Below are 19736 nucleotides of genomic sequence, written 5' to 3' on the forward strand. Positions count from 1 at the left end.
GAGGTGTAAGAGAGGCTGATAGTTTATCATCCTCTTTTTGACATTTTATATTTTACACTAGGCACTATCTTTTTAAAATAATTTTTTCTTTTACAAGTAGGATGTGTAATATACTAGTCATTTACTGGGTGCCATACTTTTGTCGCTATTCTGACCAAACTAACCCCCAAACACCACCTTTGATTCCTAGGACAATCCAGAGAAAACTGCTGCCACATTAAGAGGAGATTTTTACGTCACTGGAGACAGAGGAGTGATGGACAGCGATGGGTATTTCTGGTTTGTTGGCAGAGCTGATGATCTCATTATATCCTCTGGGTTTGTACATTTGTCACTCTTAAAATGCAACGATTTGTCAGAGAGGGGGATCTACTGGGAGGGTGTAGTGATCAAAAGCCTCTTTTCCTCTTCAGGTACCGCATTGGGCCATTTGAAGTGGAGAGTGCACTCATTGAGCACCCAGCAGTTGTTGAATCAGCTGTTGTCAGTAGTCCAGATCCAATCCGAGGAGAGGTAGAGTGAATGTCATTAATTAAATAGCAACTTCATATTTTCTTCCTTTCTCTCTCTCTCTCTTTTTTTTTTTTTTTTTAAGACAGAGTCTCACTCTGTTGCTTGGGTTGAGTGCTGTGGTGTCAGCCTGGCTCACAGCAACATCAAAATCCTGGGTACGAGTGATCCTCCTGCCTCAGTCTCCCGAGTAGCTGGGACTACAGGCATACACCACCAAATGCAGCAAATTTTTCCTATTTTTAGTAGAGACGGTGGGGAGTGGTGGTTTTCTCACTCTTGCTCAGGCTGGTCTCAAATTCCTGACCTCAAGTCGTCCTCCCACCTCGTCTTCCCCGAGTGCTACGATTACAGGCATGAGCCACTATGCCCTGCTCGCAACTTCATATTTTCAAGTTCTGTCCATTTGACTGAATCAAGAGTGGTCATTTAATTCTCATTATGAGGCAAGCATACAGCAAAAATGTATACTAGGCAATCAATTTACAAATGAGTTATGTACCAAAGGGGGTGTATTAGGATTCTTTTGGTGGCAAATGACAGAAACTCAACTCAAAATGACTTTAGTTTACAAAAAATGTTTTGGCTCACTTAAGTGAGAAGTAGTCAGGTACAGCTACATCCAAGGTTCATGTGAAGTTGGCAAGACTTAGTCTCTCTTCATTTTTGGCTCTGCTGTTCTTTATCCTGGCTCCATTTGAGCAGGTTCTTCCTATTGGATAGCAACAGACTCCACACTTACACCGTTTAACAATTCTTCCCAGCCCTTCAGGGAAGGATAAAGCTCTTTTCAATCATTTCAAGGAGCTCTCAGGATCTCATCTGCCAATCTTAGATCACATCTCTAACTAACGTGGTCCAGGAAATAGTATATGCTGATTGGCTGGGTAGACCTGGTTCATATGTCTGTTGTCAAACGTAGGGTTGGTGTCAACCCCAAAGAGAAGTTAGGGTAATACTCCATAGAAAAATTGGGGTACTGTTACTAAAAGGGCAGAACAGATACTGCCTAAGCAAAAATAGCAGATTTCACTGAATGCACAATTATCAAGGAACTCAGAATATATTTTCTCACAGAAACAATGCAAAAAGGAGATTGTGGCCAGCTTCCCAAACAAGTGCCACAAGCTCATCCAGGACTTCATGAAAGGGACTCTGGCAATGACAATAGTGGCCTTAGTTCTAAGAGGAAGCCCTACGGTATGGAAGGGAGAAATTTCCTTTCCTCATGGAAGTTTCCTACAGACTCAACAAGTGACAAAATTTCAACAGTTTGTCTATCAGCATCTTCCCCCATCTCCTTCTGTACCTCCCTCTGCAGAGACGCTATGGATCCCACATTCTTCCTTCCTGCATCCCCTCCACTCTTCCATTCTCCAAATTAGTTTCCTCCTGCCACCATATTCTCATTCTCTCAATATAACTGGTTTCAGCTGAATGGCAGAAGTAAAAACTAGGTAGAATCAATGTACAATTAATAATTTAAACAGTCAACGGAAAATAACCCAAACTTTATAAAACAATTTAAAGAGGTTTATTCTGAGCCAAGTATGTGCAACCGCAGCCCAGAGAGTCACATTCAAGAAATCTTGAGCAAGTGGCCCCACCCTGGTTGGGTTACAATTTGGCTTTATATATTTTAGGGAGACAGGAATTACACATAAAATCATAAATCAATACATGGAAGGTATATATAAGTTTGGCCCAAAAAGCTGGGATATTTTGAAGTGGGGGCTTATAGGTTATAGGTGGGTTTCAAGATTCCTTCATTTGCAATTGGTTAAAGAAATGAAGCTTTGTCTAAAGGCTTAAGATGTTTTAAGTTGAGATAAGGAAGTCTGTTAATCAGAGACAAGCCACCAGACATACTGAGACTCAAGTGATCTGTTAAGTAAACTGATGACTTGCAGGTCTGGTTTACCCTTTGCTTACATGGCCTTAGGCCTTAACATGATTTAGTATCTTATGGTTACAAAGAGTAACTCCAGGAGAGAGGGGGCTTAAGTAAGTCTGTCTAACCTCCCTTCTCCTTATGGCAGGCAACTCAGCTTTAAGGTTCTTCTGGGGTGTCCTTGGCCAAAAGGGGGTCCATTCCATCTGCTGGGAGGCTCAAGATTTTATTTTAGTTCACGAAAGTATACTTCCTAACCTCAGTAATTACCTAATTTTTGTGGGTTTTAAAAAGTATTACAGAGAAAGAAACAATAAAGGGCAAGAACGACCTCTTAGAGATAGATTAATCCTTCCTGAGAGTTGATTTCCCAGGACACAGAATCCTCCACTAGAACTCCCCAGATTCCCTGTAAAGCACATGTTCTCTAGAACCTCCATGTGTCTCCTCCTACATGCGTCTACCAGTAGAGGCTTGAAAGAGCAAGTGCTTATCTGTAAATGAAGGACTGCCCGTATAATAAATAGGACCAGCCTGATTGAAATGTTAAATACATACGTGACACATAAATAAGACTCAGCTCTTGGCTTTACTGAACCACTGTGCTCCTTACACTCAGAAATCATTTACCTGGAATTAGATCTCACAATCTCACTTTATAACCATATCCAAGCTTTGTTCAGAGGTGATCTCTGACATTTTCAGTCATCACTCAAGCTGCTGTTAACAAATAATGACCCATGTTCAGCATTGATTCCAAAACCTTGATGTGTCTGAAAAACAAACAGCAATGATTGACTTTTCTGTTGCAGGTAGTCAAAGCTTTTGTTGTCTTATCTGCACCCTTTAAATCCTCCAACCCAGAGAAATTAACTCTTGAGCTTCAGGATCACGTGAAAAAATCAACTGCACCTTACAAATATCCAAGAAAGGCAAGTACTTTGCCCAAAAGTTAAGTCTGTGTTACCAAATTAGGGTCTAAGTTAGTATATAGATTTTATTGGATTTTGACTTTATGGTAGCCCATTATATAGGTAGAAGACACCTTTTCAATTTGTTTGCCTCTGAGAATTTTGGTTTAAAATGATTTATATTAGCACACTACAAATTCATAAGAAACTAGAACTTTTTATCAATTCTGCAATACTGAGTAACTACTAAGAATCTTCTAGGACAAATTAGTCTCATTCTATATCAGATTTTAAAATGGTGGCAAAGAAATACCAAGTGCCTTGTCATTAGGGACAGCACCTGATTTACCTATCTTAGTACTCTTGGCACCTATAAATTTAAAGTGCATGCCTTTAAGTATCAATTGACCTCACTAAAGGCTCAGAAAGAAGATAGTATCCAAATAAACTTTGGAATCTTTCCAGAAACCATCTTCAAGGAAGGATTTTAAAATAATTCTAGATAAAGGCACAGAGATGGCATTGCAATTACCTTCTACCCTGGAATCCTATAGGTTGATATTGACTGATCCTCTGCATGAGAATTCCATTTTGGGTGGTATCATTATAGCCAAAGGGTAGTTAATTTCAATTTCAACCTAAGAACTACTCACAGTTTCTCCACTCAATGAATTACATCAGTGACTCTGATTTGCAGAAACATTGTTTGAGTGCATTTTTAAATACTTAAACACAGTAGTCACAAGGAAAAGGAACAGAGAGGATTTTACAGTCAAGTCAGTGCAGAAGCGGAAAATTGTACATACTCCAAATTATCCCTAAAAAATCTTCCTCAGAACCTTCAGGACCCAACTCTTAAAAGCTCAAAAGCCAAGACCTTCTTTTCCTTTTGGATTCAGGTGTAGCCTCCATTTCCCAGGGGCAGTAGAGGCCGAGGTCTACTTTGAACTGGAGGAAAGCAATGGAGTAAAAGTATTCTTTTCTTCTGGCAAAGCATTCAAGTGAATTTGCACTAAAAACCCTTAAGATGGAGCTACATTGTCATCCTTCCTATGTAAAGGGACCGGTTTCTGGTGTTCACAAAATTCAATGAGCTTAGGCGAAGACAATCTTGACTTTAAAATTCAACCTCAGAGTTTCATGAAAGCTCTCCTATTGTACTGACAGTTGGAGGAAGTCAGAATGGAATCAAATGTCTCATAATATTTTTCTGTCAATTAGGTGGAATTTGTTCAAGAACTCCCAAAGACCATCACTGGGAAAATCAAATGCAAAGTTTTACGAGACCAAGAATGGGGACGAACATAGCTTAATAAGAAAACTGACGGACTAAATAGTAACATGGTTGCTTTCTTTTAGTATTTGCTTCCTTTCAGTGACCACTGTCTTAAAATGTTCTAAGATTTTTCCTAGTTGAAAATTGTTTTGTATTTAGCCAAAAAATTCAAAAGTAAAAATATAAAAATACATGGATGAAAATGTTATAATGACCAAACTGAGAAAGGTAATGATTACAATGATTTGTAGTGTTTAAAATAGCAAGAGTGAAATGATTCCTAAAAAACAAAAGTGCAAAATGAATTTGTATTTCACTTAGCCTGTGCCTGATTAATTCAAAATAAAGAACGATCCTAAGAGAAATGCTGGAAACACAATTTCTTCTGCCTAACATCTTTGAGACCTGACCTTTTAAAGTATTCAAGTTAAAATAGGATAATGTTAAAACAGGAATATTTCAAAAGCCAATAATGGATTTAACAGAATTATGTAGTTTTATTGTACACCTCATTCTAAAGGAAATTCACTGCAAAATATCTGAAACTTGGATTATTTAGGAGTACTAATTATTCAATTAATTTTTTATAACTTTACTTTTTAGGACCACGTACATGACTTTTTTGATACATAATTTGACATATAAACATCTTTTATTATACATATACATACTATAAAGCAAAAGATTTACTAAAAGAGAGAAAGAAAAAGTACAGAACACCAACCTTTAGGGAACAAATTTATTTTAATTTTTCTGAAAATATCAAGAACTATGAAAAACAAGCTGAATGGTTGGCTGTAGCAAAAGCAAAATACAAGTAAAACTACCATTTGAAGATGTTTAATGTTAGAGAAACATGTTTGAAAATATGAAGTTTAACACTCTTTCTTCTATGAAGCAAAACAATTTTATTCAACTACAACATTAGAGGTTTTTTTTAACTGACTTTTTAAAATAAACAACTAAAAGGAAAAAAAAGCACTCAATTCCCACCCTGGAATCTCGTCACTTGTAAAATAACATGCTCAAATGTCAGTGAAAATAAACAGGTGATAAACCTAAAAACAAATTTTTAAATGAGTGAATTCAGTTTCCAAGAATATACCATATTTTATAGCTGGAAAAGAATAGCTTGTATCACACCTGGGTCTTACCAAATACAAATAAATACAAAACGCAATTAAAAACAAACTATCAAATCAAAATCTTTCTGTAAAGTAGCAGCTTTCACAAAATAAAAGGAACCCAGTTCCAGAGTTGTATGTTCTATAGGCATGTGGCCAATTTTATTCCCAGAGTCCTTTTGTCTTGCACTATCAAAATAAAAGTATCTTTGTCTTGGAGTGAGTCCGCTGAAGGCACCAAAATCCTATCCTCCCTCTTCCCACATATAATGCTAATAATACTCTTATTAATCCTTTCAAGATGACTTCAACCTCATTAAGAGTTAACATTCTAACTATCTGAAGATATACAAGGATGGTCCTGCCTATTCTCTTTGCCCCTCTCAAATCCTCCTACTCTGGTTTACCAAGCAGAACCACTAGATAAGGGGATAAAAATATCTTCCCATGGTCACTACCCATTAAATAGACAGCCACTTGTGTGGGAAGTCTTAACATTTATACTAGTTCCTAACTTTTTTAAAATTTAAGAATAAACACATCTCCAAAAGCTATTTTTACAGCCCTATTTTTACAGTCTCAATCTAAGTATATTTTGCAGACTTTGTTGGTGTCTGTCTCTTCCAGCCTTTTTCTTTTTCTTTTTTTTTTCTTTCTTACCATTTAGGTTTGTGTAAATGCAGCTTTTTTCAATTGTTTTACTAAGGAAAAGCCCTTGAAAAAACCTTCAAATTCAGGAGACCCCTACAGGGAACCCTCATGGTATGTGAGCATGAGCACTAAGTTGAAGGATACTCTTATTTCAAAGAAATCCAGAACTGTCAGACTAAGGCTAAGTTCTTTCTCTTCTTTCAGAGAAAGAAATCTCAGGCTGAGCAGATTTTAAGCGTTCCTCATCTAGCCATACACTAGTTCTCGGAAAAGGAGAAGAAAAGCTATTTAATTTCATCTTGCAGTTCTTCCAGGTGGGTTCTAGCAAGACTTAAGACTTGTATCCTTCATTCTTAAGCCCAAGTGGATGCTGAAAGATTTCAGGAGTTCCTCTGGCACGGTGATTGTTCCAGAGTCTGTTTCCTTTTAAATCTAAGACTTTTGTCACTTTAAGAAAAAAGTTTTTCTCCAGGACCACGTAGAAACTTGTTCATGTGATGAAAAATGTCTGCTAAATAGGCTAGTTTCTATAGCCATTCATTTCTTCAAAGCACTCAGCAAAACGTTGCCTACTAATTTCTTGTAAGTACGTTGCCAATTCACCTTTCAACTCAAATATCCTATCAGGAACTCTTCCTCTGATAAGCCATTGGATATCTGGATGAAGGAGGACACTTATGTGCTGTCTGTCCATTTTTAAGTTTGGGGTTGGTTTTTTTTTTTCAACATTCTTGCATAAATGGGTCTTTAATAATAAAGTTAACCATTTTTACAGCATTATTCAGAACTTTCTTCATTTCATCTCCAAGTTTTTGATATCAGCATCTCTGTGAAGCAAGCAGCGTGCTCTAATGTCAACATCAGGATTTTCTCTTTTAATGAGGCAAAACTTGTCATGGAGCCAACTGCTGATAGGGCACCACGGGTATAGATGACAGACCTTTGGTTTTCAGATATGAAGACATTAAATATATATTGGCCTTTGTTTTGGGAGGCTCCTAGCAGCAGAAAAAGTTTTTTTTTTTTTAATTTCAACATCATTTACAAATCTTATAAATGCTACAGCATGACAAATATTAATGAAAACTATTGATCACCAACCCAGATAGAGAAGCTCTGCTTTTTGGTTGATTATACAAAACCTTTTTAGCATCATGTGACGTATCATCAGTAATTCAACTTATTGACAGTCAAGTCTTTTCAATTGATTATGCTGCATCTTGCCCCAGCAGCATTTCTATATTGGTATTATTAGATTCTCACCAACTGTGTGAATTTTTCTTTTCTGGAATAAGTTGTGCTACTAAATAATTTGGTTCCTAAACCCTTTCACTGAATATCATTTTTGAACGAAAGCTTTACTGTTTTGATATTCCGAAAACCATTTAAAATAATCAACAGCCTTACTTGTCAAGAGGCTGCAAGTTATAGTTACAAATGCTAGATTTGTAAGTCTCATGCCACAAACGATACACAATGGAATAGGACAGCTTGGATGACAAGCCCATATAAAAGCAGCTTTCATTATAAATACAAAATTTGTGTCCCTTGTTGCACTAGTATACTGAAGTAACTCAGAAGACTGAAATTCTTCATCGCCAACCTTATCAGAAATGTCTGGTAGCTCTATTCCTAGAATGGTCATCTTCTATTTCATACCTTGCCTTCAAAAACTGAGCACTGAACTGTCTGATTTGTTACACACAAATGTTAACAAAATATAAAAATAAACAAAACCAAACATGAAAATCACGAAAAGTACAAAAACGGCACAAAACAATTCACTTCTAAGCTGCACAATCCACATTTTTGCAATGTTTACAACAAAGTGGCAGGGGACAGCTGAGTTGTGGCACATTAAAAATTCCCTCCTCAGAATGAAAAGTTCCCTCTAATTTTCTACCTCACAGAGCCTGTTCACTCCCATAAGTGAGTTGGCAGTGCGTAAGGGGAGGCTGGGAGAGGCCAATGTCCTCCTCCTGCCACCCACCCCTCTGTGCAACAGCACGAAGGCCTATGCACACTGCCATATAAGGATGAAAGATCTCTAACAAAACTGTTAACAGGGCTATGTGATCATTATTCACTACTGTGAGAACAGCATTACGCAGCACACAAAGGTCAAAAACAGTGATTTCAGTCACAATTTTATGTGGAACCTCAGCAATAGCTCATAAAACCCCAGTTGAGAAACTCACCTCCAATGACAAATAACCTCCTATGAGAGGTCATTTTCCTTTGACTTGGATCCTTCTGTGACCTGACTCACAATTTCAGGTTTAGCTCCTCCCTCATTCACCACCTGCATCTCAGATGTTGGTTTTATCTGCCCCAGCTCCTCACTAATCTCTGGTACCACCTGCTGGTTATTTTTTCCTTCGGCTGGGTTGTTTTGATTTAATTTGTCACCAGATTCTAATTTAGTTTCTTTTCCATTTCCCTGCTTTGGATTAAGCTGTGATGGGTCCTTAGCACTCTTCACCACCTCCTGGAGATTGTATTTTCTGAACAACATGTAATCTTTCACAACACTCAGGCAACAGACAGCTTTGATGATTTCTACTACCACCGTGTATTGTGGATTGGTGAGATCCACTTTATTTTCTGAATTGAGGCTGCCCACTATTCCTGTAACAAAAATACGAAAACACTTAGATTGAGAAGGATACTATTAAGCTTGATGGATACAAAAAATCCCTTTCTGTTTGGGACTTGTTAAAACAAGATATATGCTAATCCATTCTTCTATATGGACTTCAAATTCTCTGAACAAATTAATAAATACAGATTAAATCCTGAGACATTTAATAAAAGCATTTTTTCCCTAAGAAAATTCAATCTTGACTGGAAGACTATCAAAAAAATCTCATATCTAACATACTGAAATCAGTTAGGTCTGATTTTTTTTTTTTGAGACAGAGTCTCATTCTGTTGCCTGGACTAGAAGGCATCATCAAAGTTCACTCCAACCTCAAATTCCTGGGCTGAAGTAATCCTCCTGCTTCAGCCTCCCAAATAGCTGGGACTATAGGAACATGCCACCACACCTGGATAATTTTCCTATTTTTTTGTGGAGACGGTCTCACTTTGTTGCTCAGGCTGGTCTCAAACTCCTAGGCTCAAGCAGTCCTCCAGCCTCAGCCTCCCAAAGTGCTGGGATTATGGGTGTGAGCCACTGTGCCCATGCAGGTCTGATACTATTTTAAGGGCATTTTAATATACTTGGTTGTACACTTAAAAATTTAAGCCTTAAATCTTTAAAAAAGAAAATCCTTAAAAACAAGTTGTTTACCATTGAACACCTATGCAAAATCACCAAGAGAAACGTACCTGCCAGTTCTTTGATAACCTCTTCTCTGTTCATGTGACTGTTATTTCGAGATTTATATACAATTTGAAATGTCCCTTTGTTTGGAGCTTTAAACCAGGGTTCCAAAAATGTTTCTGCATATTTTTTCATGTCTTCTAAGAAAGCCTTGCACGTGCCTGAGATGGGTAACATTCGTAGAATAACCCGAGTCTTCTTCTTCTTGGTTTTGTACATATCCTGAAGAATATGATGCACCAATTTCTCAGGTTCTAAAAGAAAAAGAAAAAATCAACACAGAACAACTAAGTTAAGAAGATAAGTTTTCAGACATTTGAAAGATTCTTCAACTTCTAAAACAAATTTTCATTGGCTGCAAAATATTAATAAATTGACAGAAGAAATTCTCATATTTTAAATGAATCTAAAAACCAATCATCTTTTCCAACTAATATTTCTTCAATGCCTACTATATACTAATACTGCATTTAATATTTTAACTTTTCACCATTATTAATGCTGTCGCTAAAAACAATTGGTCATGTAGACACTGAAGTTAATATTTTTGTGATGTCTTCATTTATCCAAACATGGTGTTGTCTTCCTATTACAGTAGCAACTATCAGAGTAAGAAACATTAAACGGTACATGCTTTTTTACAGAAACAAAACAAAAAATCTGAAGTCAGTTCAAAAGATTTAATTAACCCACTAGCTAAGTTAGTACATAACTCTAGATCTCAGACCTATGAAGAATTCCAGAACCATACACTGTGTAAGATAACGAAGTGGTAGTCCTGAGGCTGCATTCTGCTTACATACAAATTTGTTTGGAGCTGCTTAGTGTTTTCAATATTTTTAAGTTAGTTGACCACATTTAAAAATCAAGAAACTTCTTGAAATTTCTGACTTCTTTTGAAAAACTGGAAAGTCTGGCCCTATATTCCCAAATACAACTGCCGAGAGCTGAGTAGCAGCTGCCCCTTTTAGACAGAACAAGCACACTTGTTCTGCCTAAAGTTATACAAAGGAAGCACCAAAGGCTTTCACTCTGAAGCCAATTTTATGTCCACCACCGCATTCTATCTCTCCATATGCCTCTGCTAATGCAGTGTAGAGAAGATGTGATTAAAGGATTAATTAAGCCATGCCTATGAAGCCATCTTGGAGGCTGTGTTCTCTGAGACAGGAAGATACCCAAATATTACAGATAAATAATCTTAAGGGCTATCAGTCAGACACACCTATCCCAAGTGTCCTGATGAAGACTACATTATTCGCTCCACTCTCCACTGACTGAAATCTTCTTAGCCTCATCTCTGTAGATGCCTTAATGTCACCAACTTCTTTCTTCAAGGCAGCCTCCGCATCGTCGTCTTCTCCCTCACTTCCAGAGGTCTGCTGATCCTTGTCTGTAAACTATTCACATAAAACCAGTAAGCAGAAACTACATAATAGACCATGTTTAAACACTATAATTAACTACTTATGTGAAATCCCTGGTGGCAGACGGCTCAATATTGACAATGAAGTTTTTTATTAAGAGACTTGAGACACCACTCCCTCCAAAATGCAGAGGATGAAGGGAGTTCCTTCAGACTGCAGTATGTATAATTTGAAAATGTTTTCAAAAGCATCTTGGCAGTCTGAGACAACACATTTCTGAAGGAAATGTGCTCACTAGATGAACCATTTCAGGGTGGACCTTAATACCATCACTAGATATCTCTGTGCCTGATAAGACATTCTCTTTTTGGTGAGATTAGACCATATACTTAAAGAATTAAAAACCCTTACTCCTGTTCTACTAAGGAATGGGGCACAGCAAGTTCACGAACTTGCTCAAGGTACCAGTGTAGACAGGATATGCACCTGCTACCCAGTTCTCTGCCCTACCAGTGGGGTTGCCAATCAGGCATTAATAATTGTGCACATTTATGGAGCCTTTATTACATACCAAGATGTACTTTATGTACATAAGCACCTCTCTACCCAAATTTATGAAGTACTATCATTATTCTCTTTTTTATCTAGTTCACCAGAATTAAGTAATGCACCCAAGTCCCAGAGCTAGTAAAAGAGGAGGCCTGAATTCAAATCCCCTTTGTGTTATCTTTCTTCATTTAATTCCTTGGTGCACATGTGTATACTGGTCCAGATTCTAAGCCAATAATATAGTGACTTCCAAACTGTGATGGGACGATGAGGTTTTAGGTGGTGTTGGTACAAAAGTTTTTAACTTTTTAAATGTACTTTTATGTACATTCGAGAAATAACCAGCGCTAGCACTGAACCCACTATCTCAGAGATACCATTGCTTAGGACAAACACACTGCCAACGTCGCAAGGATGTCATGAGAAGTACATGTTTCCGAAAGATTCAGCGCATCGCCTGACCCACAGGAAGCAACCAATAAACGGGAGCTACCGTGATTAACGACGGAAGGAAAGCCAAGGCGCAAGCACAAGACGGACCACACAGAAGTCCGCACGCCAGACAGAGCGAGGACAGAGGCGAGGCCACACCCCCTGGCCGTCACGCACGTGACAAAACGCGCGCATGCGTAAAAAGGTAGCCGGCCCTCAGGCCTTCCCTCCTCCCTGCGAGGCCTTCTGCCCGCCAACGCCAGAACCGGTACCTTTTCTGGCCCATACATGTCGTCGCCGTACTCGTTGAGCAGGCTGTAGGCCTCCTCCACGCACTTGCGTTCGTTCATGTTGCAGGTGATGAGGATGCCCTGAAGCCCGGGCTCCAGCTGCCGGGGCCCGCCGGCGTCGCAGCGCCGAGCCCGCTTGGCCGGCACGTACTGAGCCTTGCCCTTGCGCTTCCCGCCGCCAGGCTGAGTAGGTTGCTGGGCGGGCGCGGCCATGGTGCCTGCGAGCTGAAACAAACGATAAACGAGCTTCTGCACGGTTCTCGGCGTCCTGCCCTCCGCCGGCGCGGGCTGATTACGTCAAGCTTGCGCGACGGCCTCCCCTAGCCCGCCTCCAAACCTCATTCCGTACTGCGTGGGGTCCTAAAGCCCGTCGGCGGCAGGAAAGGTGGAGTGAGGGCCGGCTCTGCCCTGCCCATCGCGAAGATCAACAGGCACGCACTTTCACCTCACCCCCTGGAGGGGTTTTCCTTCTGTGAGTGAGGCCTGCTTGGAAACTGGCTGGTCCGATGGTAGTGGGTCAGCAGAACTTACTAACATTAGTGTCATTAAAGTTGGTACACAACCTCCCACTGCTGAATTTGACTGGCTACAAAATAATAATGATAATGAATTGTCACCATTGTGAAAATTATATATTTTAACTAGCAAAATATATTAATACCAAAAGTATTGTCCTTATCAATTTCTTCATACAGTGTTATAACACTGATGTCATAACAAGTGATAGGCACATTTTGGTGAATTGTCATTGTGCACTTGGTTCTGAAAAAAATCATTAGGAGCCAAAAGAGTGTTTCTCTTTTGTTGCCCTAGGATAGATTACCTAATCCAGTGACCCAAAAATGTGGAGTGGATTATAGGAGAAAGTCAGGAATAAAGAACCTCTTGTTTATTGTATTGCAAGCATCTCTCAGAGTTCCATTCTTGTAGCTCTCATGAGAAAGTAATGCTGATATGAAATAATAGCCTGGAAATTCATACACATATAAAAGAAATTGCATTAATAGTAAGGGAAAATATCTTCTTCCTCCAATTAAGTATACCTTCCTATTTTCTCCATACCTGTTCCCCAAATATTTAAAAACCCACTCTTTCTACTAGATAGGTAAGCAATCCCTTCAGAGTCAACGTCATAATATTACCCACACCCCTAAAGTGGGAATTCATCTCCTCTTATTTTGGGTAGCTAGAAGCCAACTTGAACATTATAAATCCCTTGTGTTGGGGTTGCACCTTTGACAGCGTTGTGCTTGTGGTGAACAAATGTAGGAATGCTGTGCGTTTTACTGACCTAGTTATATTTTAGTCTCACGTTCTGAGATTTGTTATGTATGAAGCAACAAAATATTAAAAGGAAAAGTAATTAACCTAATGATGAACTGTGTGATTAACTCTTTTTTCATTATGTGTGTATAATTTTATATATTTTTTTCTTTACATAACTTTATCTTCCCTTAGGTTCTTTTGCTTAAATTATCATAGTTAAGATTAGAGTTCCTGATAAGGCGTTAACTGTCCTATTCCACCCTGCAGAGTAGGACAAATGGAAAAGGTTGGTTTCCTTTTCAGGGTGCCCCCTTTCTGGCCAACTATGGAAGTGACTTCATAACAAACTGGATACTTGAGGAAGGGTTTTCCAAACATGTCTTCTTAATACTACTATTCTAAGGGGCAAAGGCAGAGAAATAACCAGATTCTATCACCAGCAGAGGAAGATTGGGGTAGCGCACATACCATGACTACTTTATAGTTTTGGTCTAAATTGTGGTTAACATTTTGTTTTTGTTTGACCAACAAATGAACCCCCCTTCTTTGTTGAGAGGAAAATCCATCATTGGATGAGTCTTGAGTGAAAGGCAGGGCCCCAACCTTGCACTGTAGAAGCTTGAAATGTCAGCTATCCCTCCTTGTCGTTCTGTGGTGTGGGTGCATCACCTCAGCTTCAACAATGGGATACTCCTGTCTGGGACTGAGAATTGGGAGCAAATGTGTAAAGAAGCAGGGCCTGTCTAGAATTCATCCCACCAGTGGCAGAGGCATCCTGAATCCAGTGTCAGCAGCACAGCAGTTATTCTGGAATTAGAGGCAGGGACACCTCCATTCTGGAATTAGAGGCAGGGGCACCTTCTCCAGCCCCTTGCTGCTGGTTCCAGCCTGCTAGCTTCCCCCACCTATGCTTGGCACTTTTGTTCCTTCAGCCTTCCCTAAAATTCTGTCAAGCTATCCAAAAGGCTTCCAATAAATTCCTTTTCAGCCTCAGTTTGCCAGAACATGTTTCTATTTGATTAATGACCAAGAATGTTGGCTAGTGTTAAGTGTTTCACACTGCCTTCTCTGTGGTCTTTTTATCCATAGTCTTGGCAACTATTATGTTACTTTTATTTTATTTTATTTTATTTTATTTATTTTATTTTATTTTATTTTATTTTGAGAGAGTCTCCCTCTGTTGCCGGGCTAGAGCGCCATGGCGTCAGCCTAGCTCACAGCAACCTCAAATTAGTGGGCTCAAGCAATCCTCCTGCCTCAGCCTCCCGAGTAGCTGGGACTACAGACTAATTTTTTTCTATTTTTAGTTGTCTGGTTAATTTCTTTCTATTTTTTTTTTTAGTAGAGACGGGGTCTCACTCTTGCTGAGGCTGGCCCCGAACTCCTGACCTCAAGCGATCCTTCCCTTGGCCTCCCAGAGTATTAGGATTACAGGCGTGAGCCACCGTGCCCAGCCAAGAAGGGAAATTCTTTAACAAAATAGTTAAAAGTGAAATAAAATGCATATTCCTGCATGCCTTGCCTCTGCCAACTAGTTCCTGCCTCACATTTGATCGAATGACATCCCAAATCTTTTACTGGCTCTGGTTCACTTGTCATACTTGTGCTTTCATCACACCCACAAGGTGTGTGAGAAACTCACCTAACAGCCTGATCTCCCAGGTCGGAACCTAACTTTGAACTCATGTGAACTTAAGTCTGTCCCTGGAGAATTCACGTTTGGCCTGGCTCTTGTACTCCAACATGCATCCTACTCAGTGCCGCTGGGTGTCCTAAACTGATCCCTGCCACCTCCAATTTGTTTCATCCCACCGTTGCCTGAGTCCCAGTATTGACAGGTTTGCTTCTCTCTTCTTGTTTATGTTTGCTAGTTTATTATAAAAGATATAAGTCAGATACAGCCAAATAGAAGAGATGTACAAGGCAAGAAAAAGTAGTGGAGGAAGATGGGGCAGGCAGGTAATCCTTGTAAATACCTGCGATTTTAAAAAATCCTCCATCCTTTGTCTTCTGCCAAAGCAGCTTACTGCAATGAAACACGCTTTTCATTATAACTTAGATGATGTTTTCTTTTTTCTATCACAAAACCAGCCACAGACTCTGTAAATTCCTATTTTATTTTTTTGAGTTGTAAACAAATAGCTGAACAGTTGTGTCTTCAGTGGTCAGAAGAAAATACTTGTTAACCAAACTTACTTAAGTTTCTCTCCTTCCCCCAGGACCCTGAACTTTGTCCCACCCTCAGCCTGCGTCAATATACAACCCATCTTTATGCCCCTCCTAAGAACAGGCTGACTTCAAGGTGAAACATCCTCTGACCAACGACCTGATTTTGCCACCCTTCATCCTGCTCTCCTGCTCCCACCTTCTTTCCAATCTTGTTTGCTCCTCCCTATGAAAGAAAGCCCTTGTCTGCCTAACCTTTGAGATGCTTGCGGATCTTGTAGTTGGTGCTTTTGCAGTATTTCTTTAGGATAAAGCCACTTCTTACCTAAACCCAAATTTATTTCATTTCACAATGTCTGGAAACAGCCCCAGGGCAATAACAATTATACCTTTCAAAAGGGCATTACAACCCCACTTCCATCTCAACCCATTTCATCTGCCTGTGGGTCCCCAGCTTTCCCAGGCTTTGTAGCTTCTCTCAGTATAAATGGCTTCTTCCACGATGGTGTGAGCAGCCTGGGACACCTTCAGAGGATTTCCAGGAAGAATTAACAGGGCTTTCAATGACCTCCTTTTGCTGTATCAGGATTGACCTTTGCTTATAGTTGCTGGCCTCACGTCTCTGCTTCCCAGTCTAGGTTGTTCCCTTAGTTTCAAATGAAAAACAGACCCAGTGATTGAAGAATCCAGCAAAGTCACTCAAACTCTTTGTTTATGTTTATAGGAGGAAAGGAAATTATAAGACAATTACATTTCATACCTCAATAGGAAAAGCAAAAGTATCTGTCTCTTTTAGAAAATGAACATGTCAGTTCATTAGTTCCATAAAAAGTCATTTAGTAAACAATTAATCATATGTGAACTCTTCGAACAGTTACCAAATCCCTTGCCATAGGCTTTAGCAATTAAATCTGATGTTCAGATAACAGGATATAAAACAGAGTTTTATCCACTGTTCTTTTTCCTGTTTCCCTGTAGAACTGTTTATGAAAGTGTTTTCCTTTGTAAAAGATTTTTTTTGTTACTGTTGTTGAAATTATTTGGAGGAAATATTCATAACTTCAAACTATTTTACATTTGAGAAAATATTTAGCCAACCTTGGCTAATGAGATAGGAATCCAGGAGAGACTGAGAGAATGTTCCAGATGACTTTTTTTCTTTTTCTCATTTTGACTTAATTATGCCAATTCCATAAAACACTTCCCACTCCCCTACCTTCATCCCCTACCTTCAGCTCTCTGCAAGTGAAAGAAAACCTCACTGGGGCTCCCAGAAGGCCTGCCATTTTTTTCTCTGCTCACCTATACCAGAGTTGGTCTATGTGGGAGCCAGGGTCTCCTGTGAAGAAAAGGAATTGAAAGACAGGGTCTCATTACACATACGTTATGTCACCTTGCCTTTTTCTCCATTCCCCTTCCCTTGGATTTTATGGGTAGGCAAAAAACAAGTTTAAGGGATATTTTGACATATTCATTGTAAAGATCTTGGCTCCAGCCAAATTGACTCTAGGTATAATCAAACAATTTAACATTAAAGTACAAGGACATTATCCTTCTAACTGAGTCACTTTGAGGTTGTGTGACTTATTTCAGGGTTATTTGCTCTCTACTTGCCTTCATTTCATCATATAAAGAAATGGACATAGTACTCCTTAGCTCATAGAGCTGCCATGAGAAATAAATGATATAAGCTATATAAAACAGCTGGCATACAAAAAACATGCAAAAAGTGAAAAAGTGGTAATTTTCTACTCCATGTAAGGGATGGTTCCAACTATGGTTCTATTTTCCTTGTTGTTGTTATCCTTGTTGTTGATGTCTTATGATGAAAGAAAAAAGTTGGGGAAAATGGTATGTTAGAAGAATCTCTCAAAATCCTGGTCTTGGCTGGGAAGTACGTTTATCTATTTGGGTTTTTTTTAAGACAGGTAGGTGTAAGAATTATTCCAATAGCTTAGCTCAGAATCTTTCTTAGATGAAGTCTCAATAGCACTGGGATACTCTCTAGGATTAAACCTGGGTTGGGATACAGGGAGATTACATTTCAGTTGTGTGCTGGAGAAGAAGACCTGATTCATTTCCAGAGAAAATGGAGACCCCCATGAAATAATGGATATAGGTAATGATTATCAATAGCTGCATTAGGTGAAAAGCTGATGGAAACTTATAATGGATGGATTAGGCTGATGCCTTAACATTACAAAAGGAAAGCCAACTAGACATTATGTTTCTTCAGATGTGATACAATAGAATTACACAGTACTATTTATGCAATCTTTTTGCTGAAAAGTGATCTAGCCTCTACATGTAACTATCAGTTTACAGAAACTACAGGGGACAGAAAAATGTGTTAAATTCAACCATGTTGAAATTAGCAAAATCAACACTGAATTTGGGAGACATTGAATAGGGCAATGCCCTATCTTCTATAACAAATTACAGAGAAAAAGAAGAGAGAGATGGAATTTACAGATGAGAAGAAACTTAAGATATATGTCAATAAAATGCAATGTGTTGGCTTTGTTTGGACCCTGAGCTGGAAAAAAAATCAATCATAAAACTAAATTTTCTGAGTTAACCTGGAAAAATGCAAGAGCAAGACCCTGTCCCTACTAAAAATAGAAAAATTAGCCAGGTGAATAAAAAAATAAAAATAATTAGCCAGGCATGGTGGTGTGACCCTGTAGTCCCAGCTGCTCGGAAGGCTGAGGCAGGAAGATCACTTGAGCCCAGGAGTTTGAGGTTATGGTGACCTATGACAATACCACCTCACTCTAGTCCAGGAAACAGAGAGAGACTCTGTCTCTCTCAAAAACAAAAACAAAAAGCAAAAAACAAAAACCCAAGATTAAGGACATTTGATGATGATAAGAGTATTGTGGCTTTTTCAGGTGTTGTAATGGTGCTGTGATTAGGTTGAGTCAGTTGTGAAAGAAAAAGGGCTGGATTTTCATCTTGACACTGAGTAATTTCTTTAACTCTACCATAGTTAACAGTGGTCTTTTTCATCCTTTCTATGAGACAAAAAAGCACATGGTCTCACTGCCCCTGTGAGGAGATTCTTGTCGGTAATCCCAATTCAGGTCCCGTTCTGGGACTGCTGTGGGGCCAGTGGTGTAAGTATCGGGTTGTCTTCAGTTGAGGTCATCTGCATACTCCCTACCCTTGGGCCAAATACAGCCCCTCTCCTCAGAAGTAGTACAAGTGGATTATGGATATCTCTCCATGACAGGTCATAGGAGAGAGTGAGATATTCTAATTCTTTGGAGAACTTTGAAGCTGAGAAGCTTCCCAGTTTGGTTTCTATTTGAGACAAATCAGACATAGAAAAAGGGACTTCAACTCAGATAATGCCTTCCCAGCCTGCAACCTCTCAAAGAAGGAGGTGGTATATGGGCTGGGAGGGATTTTGGAATGGCTGGTCAGAGCAAGTATGGCCTGGCAAGAGGGGTGGAGACAGAGAAGAAAAAGGAGGAGGGGGGAAATAGAGGGAAGTGCAGATGGCAGAAATAAAAGGTTAGATGGTGGCACAGAAGGAGGGTGATGATATGGAGGGGGAACAGGGGAAGCAGAAAGGGAAGCATCATCCAAGTCAGAGGAGGATGGGGGAAGATATGTAGAAGAAAGAAGTAACCTGCAGCAGGCGGAGCAAAGATCAGGATGTTGAGCAAGTTCAAAGAAAGCTTGAACGTAGGGAATTTCAGACCACTTTCCAAACTGGTGACAATAAAGGTAGAACTGCAGAATGGTATTATGATTAAGAGATCCATTTTGGGGCCAAACCTTCTGGTCATCTAATTTATATTGTGGCCAGGCTGTACCGAAATAGAAGACTAAACGTTTGGGCTGGAGGTTGGTATGTCCCAAAGTTGTCAAATTCTTAAGGAGAAATCCCAATGGGAAGTCTTTAGGTGGGGCTGACTAAACATTGCCCATAGTGATAACTAGGAGAAAGAAAAAGGAAGGACTTTAGGGATG

At 39.3% G+C, this 19736-nt stretch overlaps 2 protein-coding genes across 4 annotated transcripts in view; one reads left to right on the top strand and one right to left on the bottom strand.

Annotated features, from left to right (window-relative positions):
• Positions 1 to 4944, top strand: part of LOC123632450 (acyl-coenzyme A synthetase ACSM4, mitochondrial) — a 20281-nt gene extending 15337 nt beyond the window's left edge. The window contains exons 10-13 of the mRNA XM_045542726.1: positions 191 to 318; positions 414 to 513; positions 3214 to 3333; positions 4534 to 4944. Coding sequence (XP_045398682.1) covers positions 191 to 318; positions 414 to 513; positions 3214 to 3333; positions 4534 to 4620 — 435 coding nt within the window. The 3' untranslated portion in view covers positions 4621 to 4944. The remainder of the gene's footprint in view (positions 1 to 190; positions 319 to 413; positions 514 to 3213; positions 3334 to 4533) is intronic.
• Positions 2847 to 17327, bottom strand: THUMPD1 (THUMP domain containing 1). Of its 3 annotated transcripts, none has more exons than XM_045542731.1 (6): positions 16988 to 17327; positions 12309 to 12912; positions 10914 to 11088; positions 9694 to 9942; positions 8562 to 8991; positions 2847 to 3174 (listed from the first exon to the last, which is right to left on the bottom strand). In XM_045542731.1, the coding sequence occupies exons 2-5, from the start codon at positions 12537 to 12539 to the stop codon at positions 8582 to 8584; spliced, it is 1065 nt and encodes a 354-aa protein (XP_045398687.1). In that variant the 5' UTR covers positions 12540 to 12912; positions 16988 to 17327; the 3' UTR covers positions 2847 to 3174; positions 8562 to 8581. The 3 variants fall into 3 exon arrangements, with proteins under 3 accessions (XP_045398687.1, XP_045398686.1, XP_045398684.1); XM_045542730.1 differs by lacking the exon at positions 2847 to 3174 and adding an exon at positions 5314 to 7361; XM_045542728.1 differs by lacking the exon at positions 2847 to 3174 and having other exon boundaries at positions 5314 to 8991; positions 16988 to 17326.
• Positions 17328 to 19736: the final 2409 nt, after the last annotated feature.

Source organism: Lemur catta, chromosome 2 (assembly GCF_020740605.2).
Source record: "Lemur catta isolate mLemCat1 chromosome 2, mLemCat1.pri, whole genome shotgun sequence".
NCBI classification, from domain to species: domain Eukaryota; kingdom Metazoa; phylum Chordata; class Mammalia; order Primates; family Lemuridae; genus Lemur; species Lemur catta.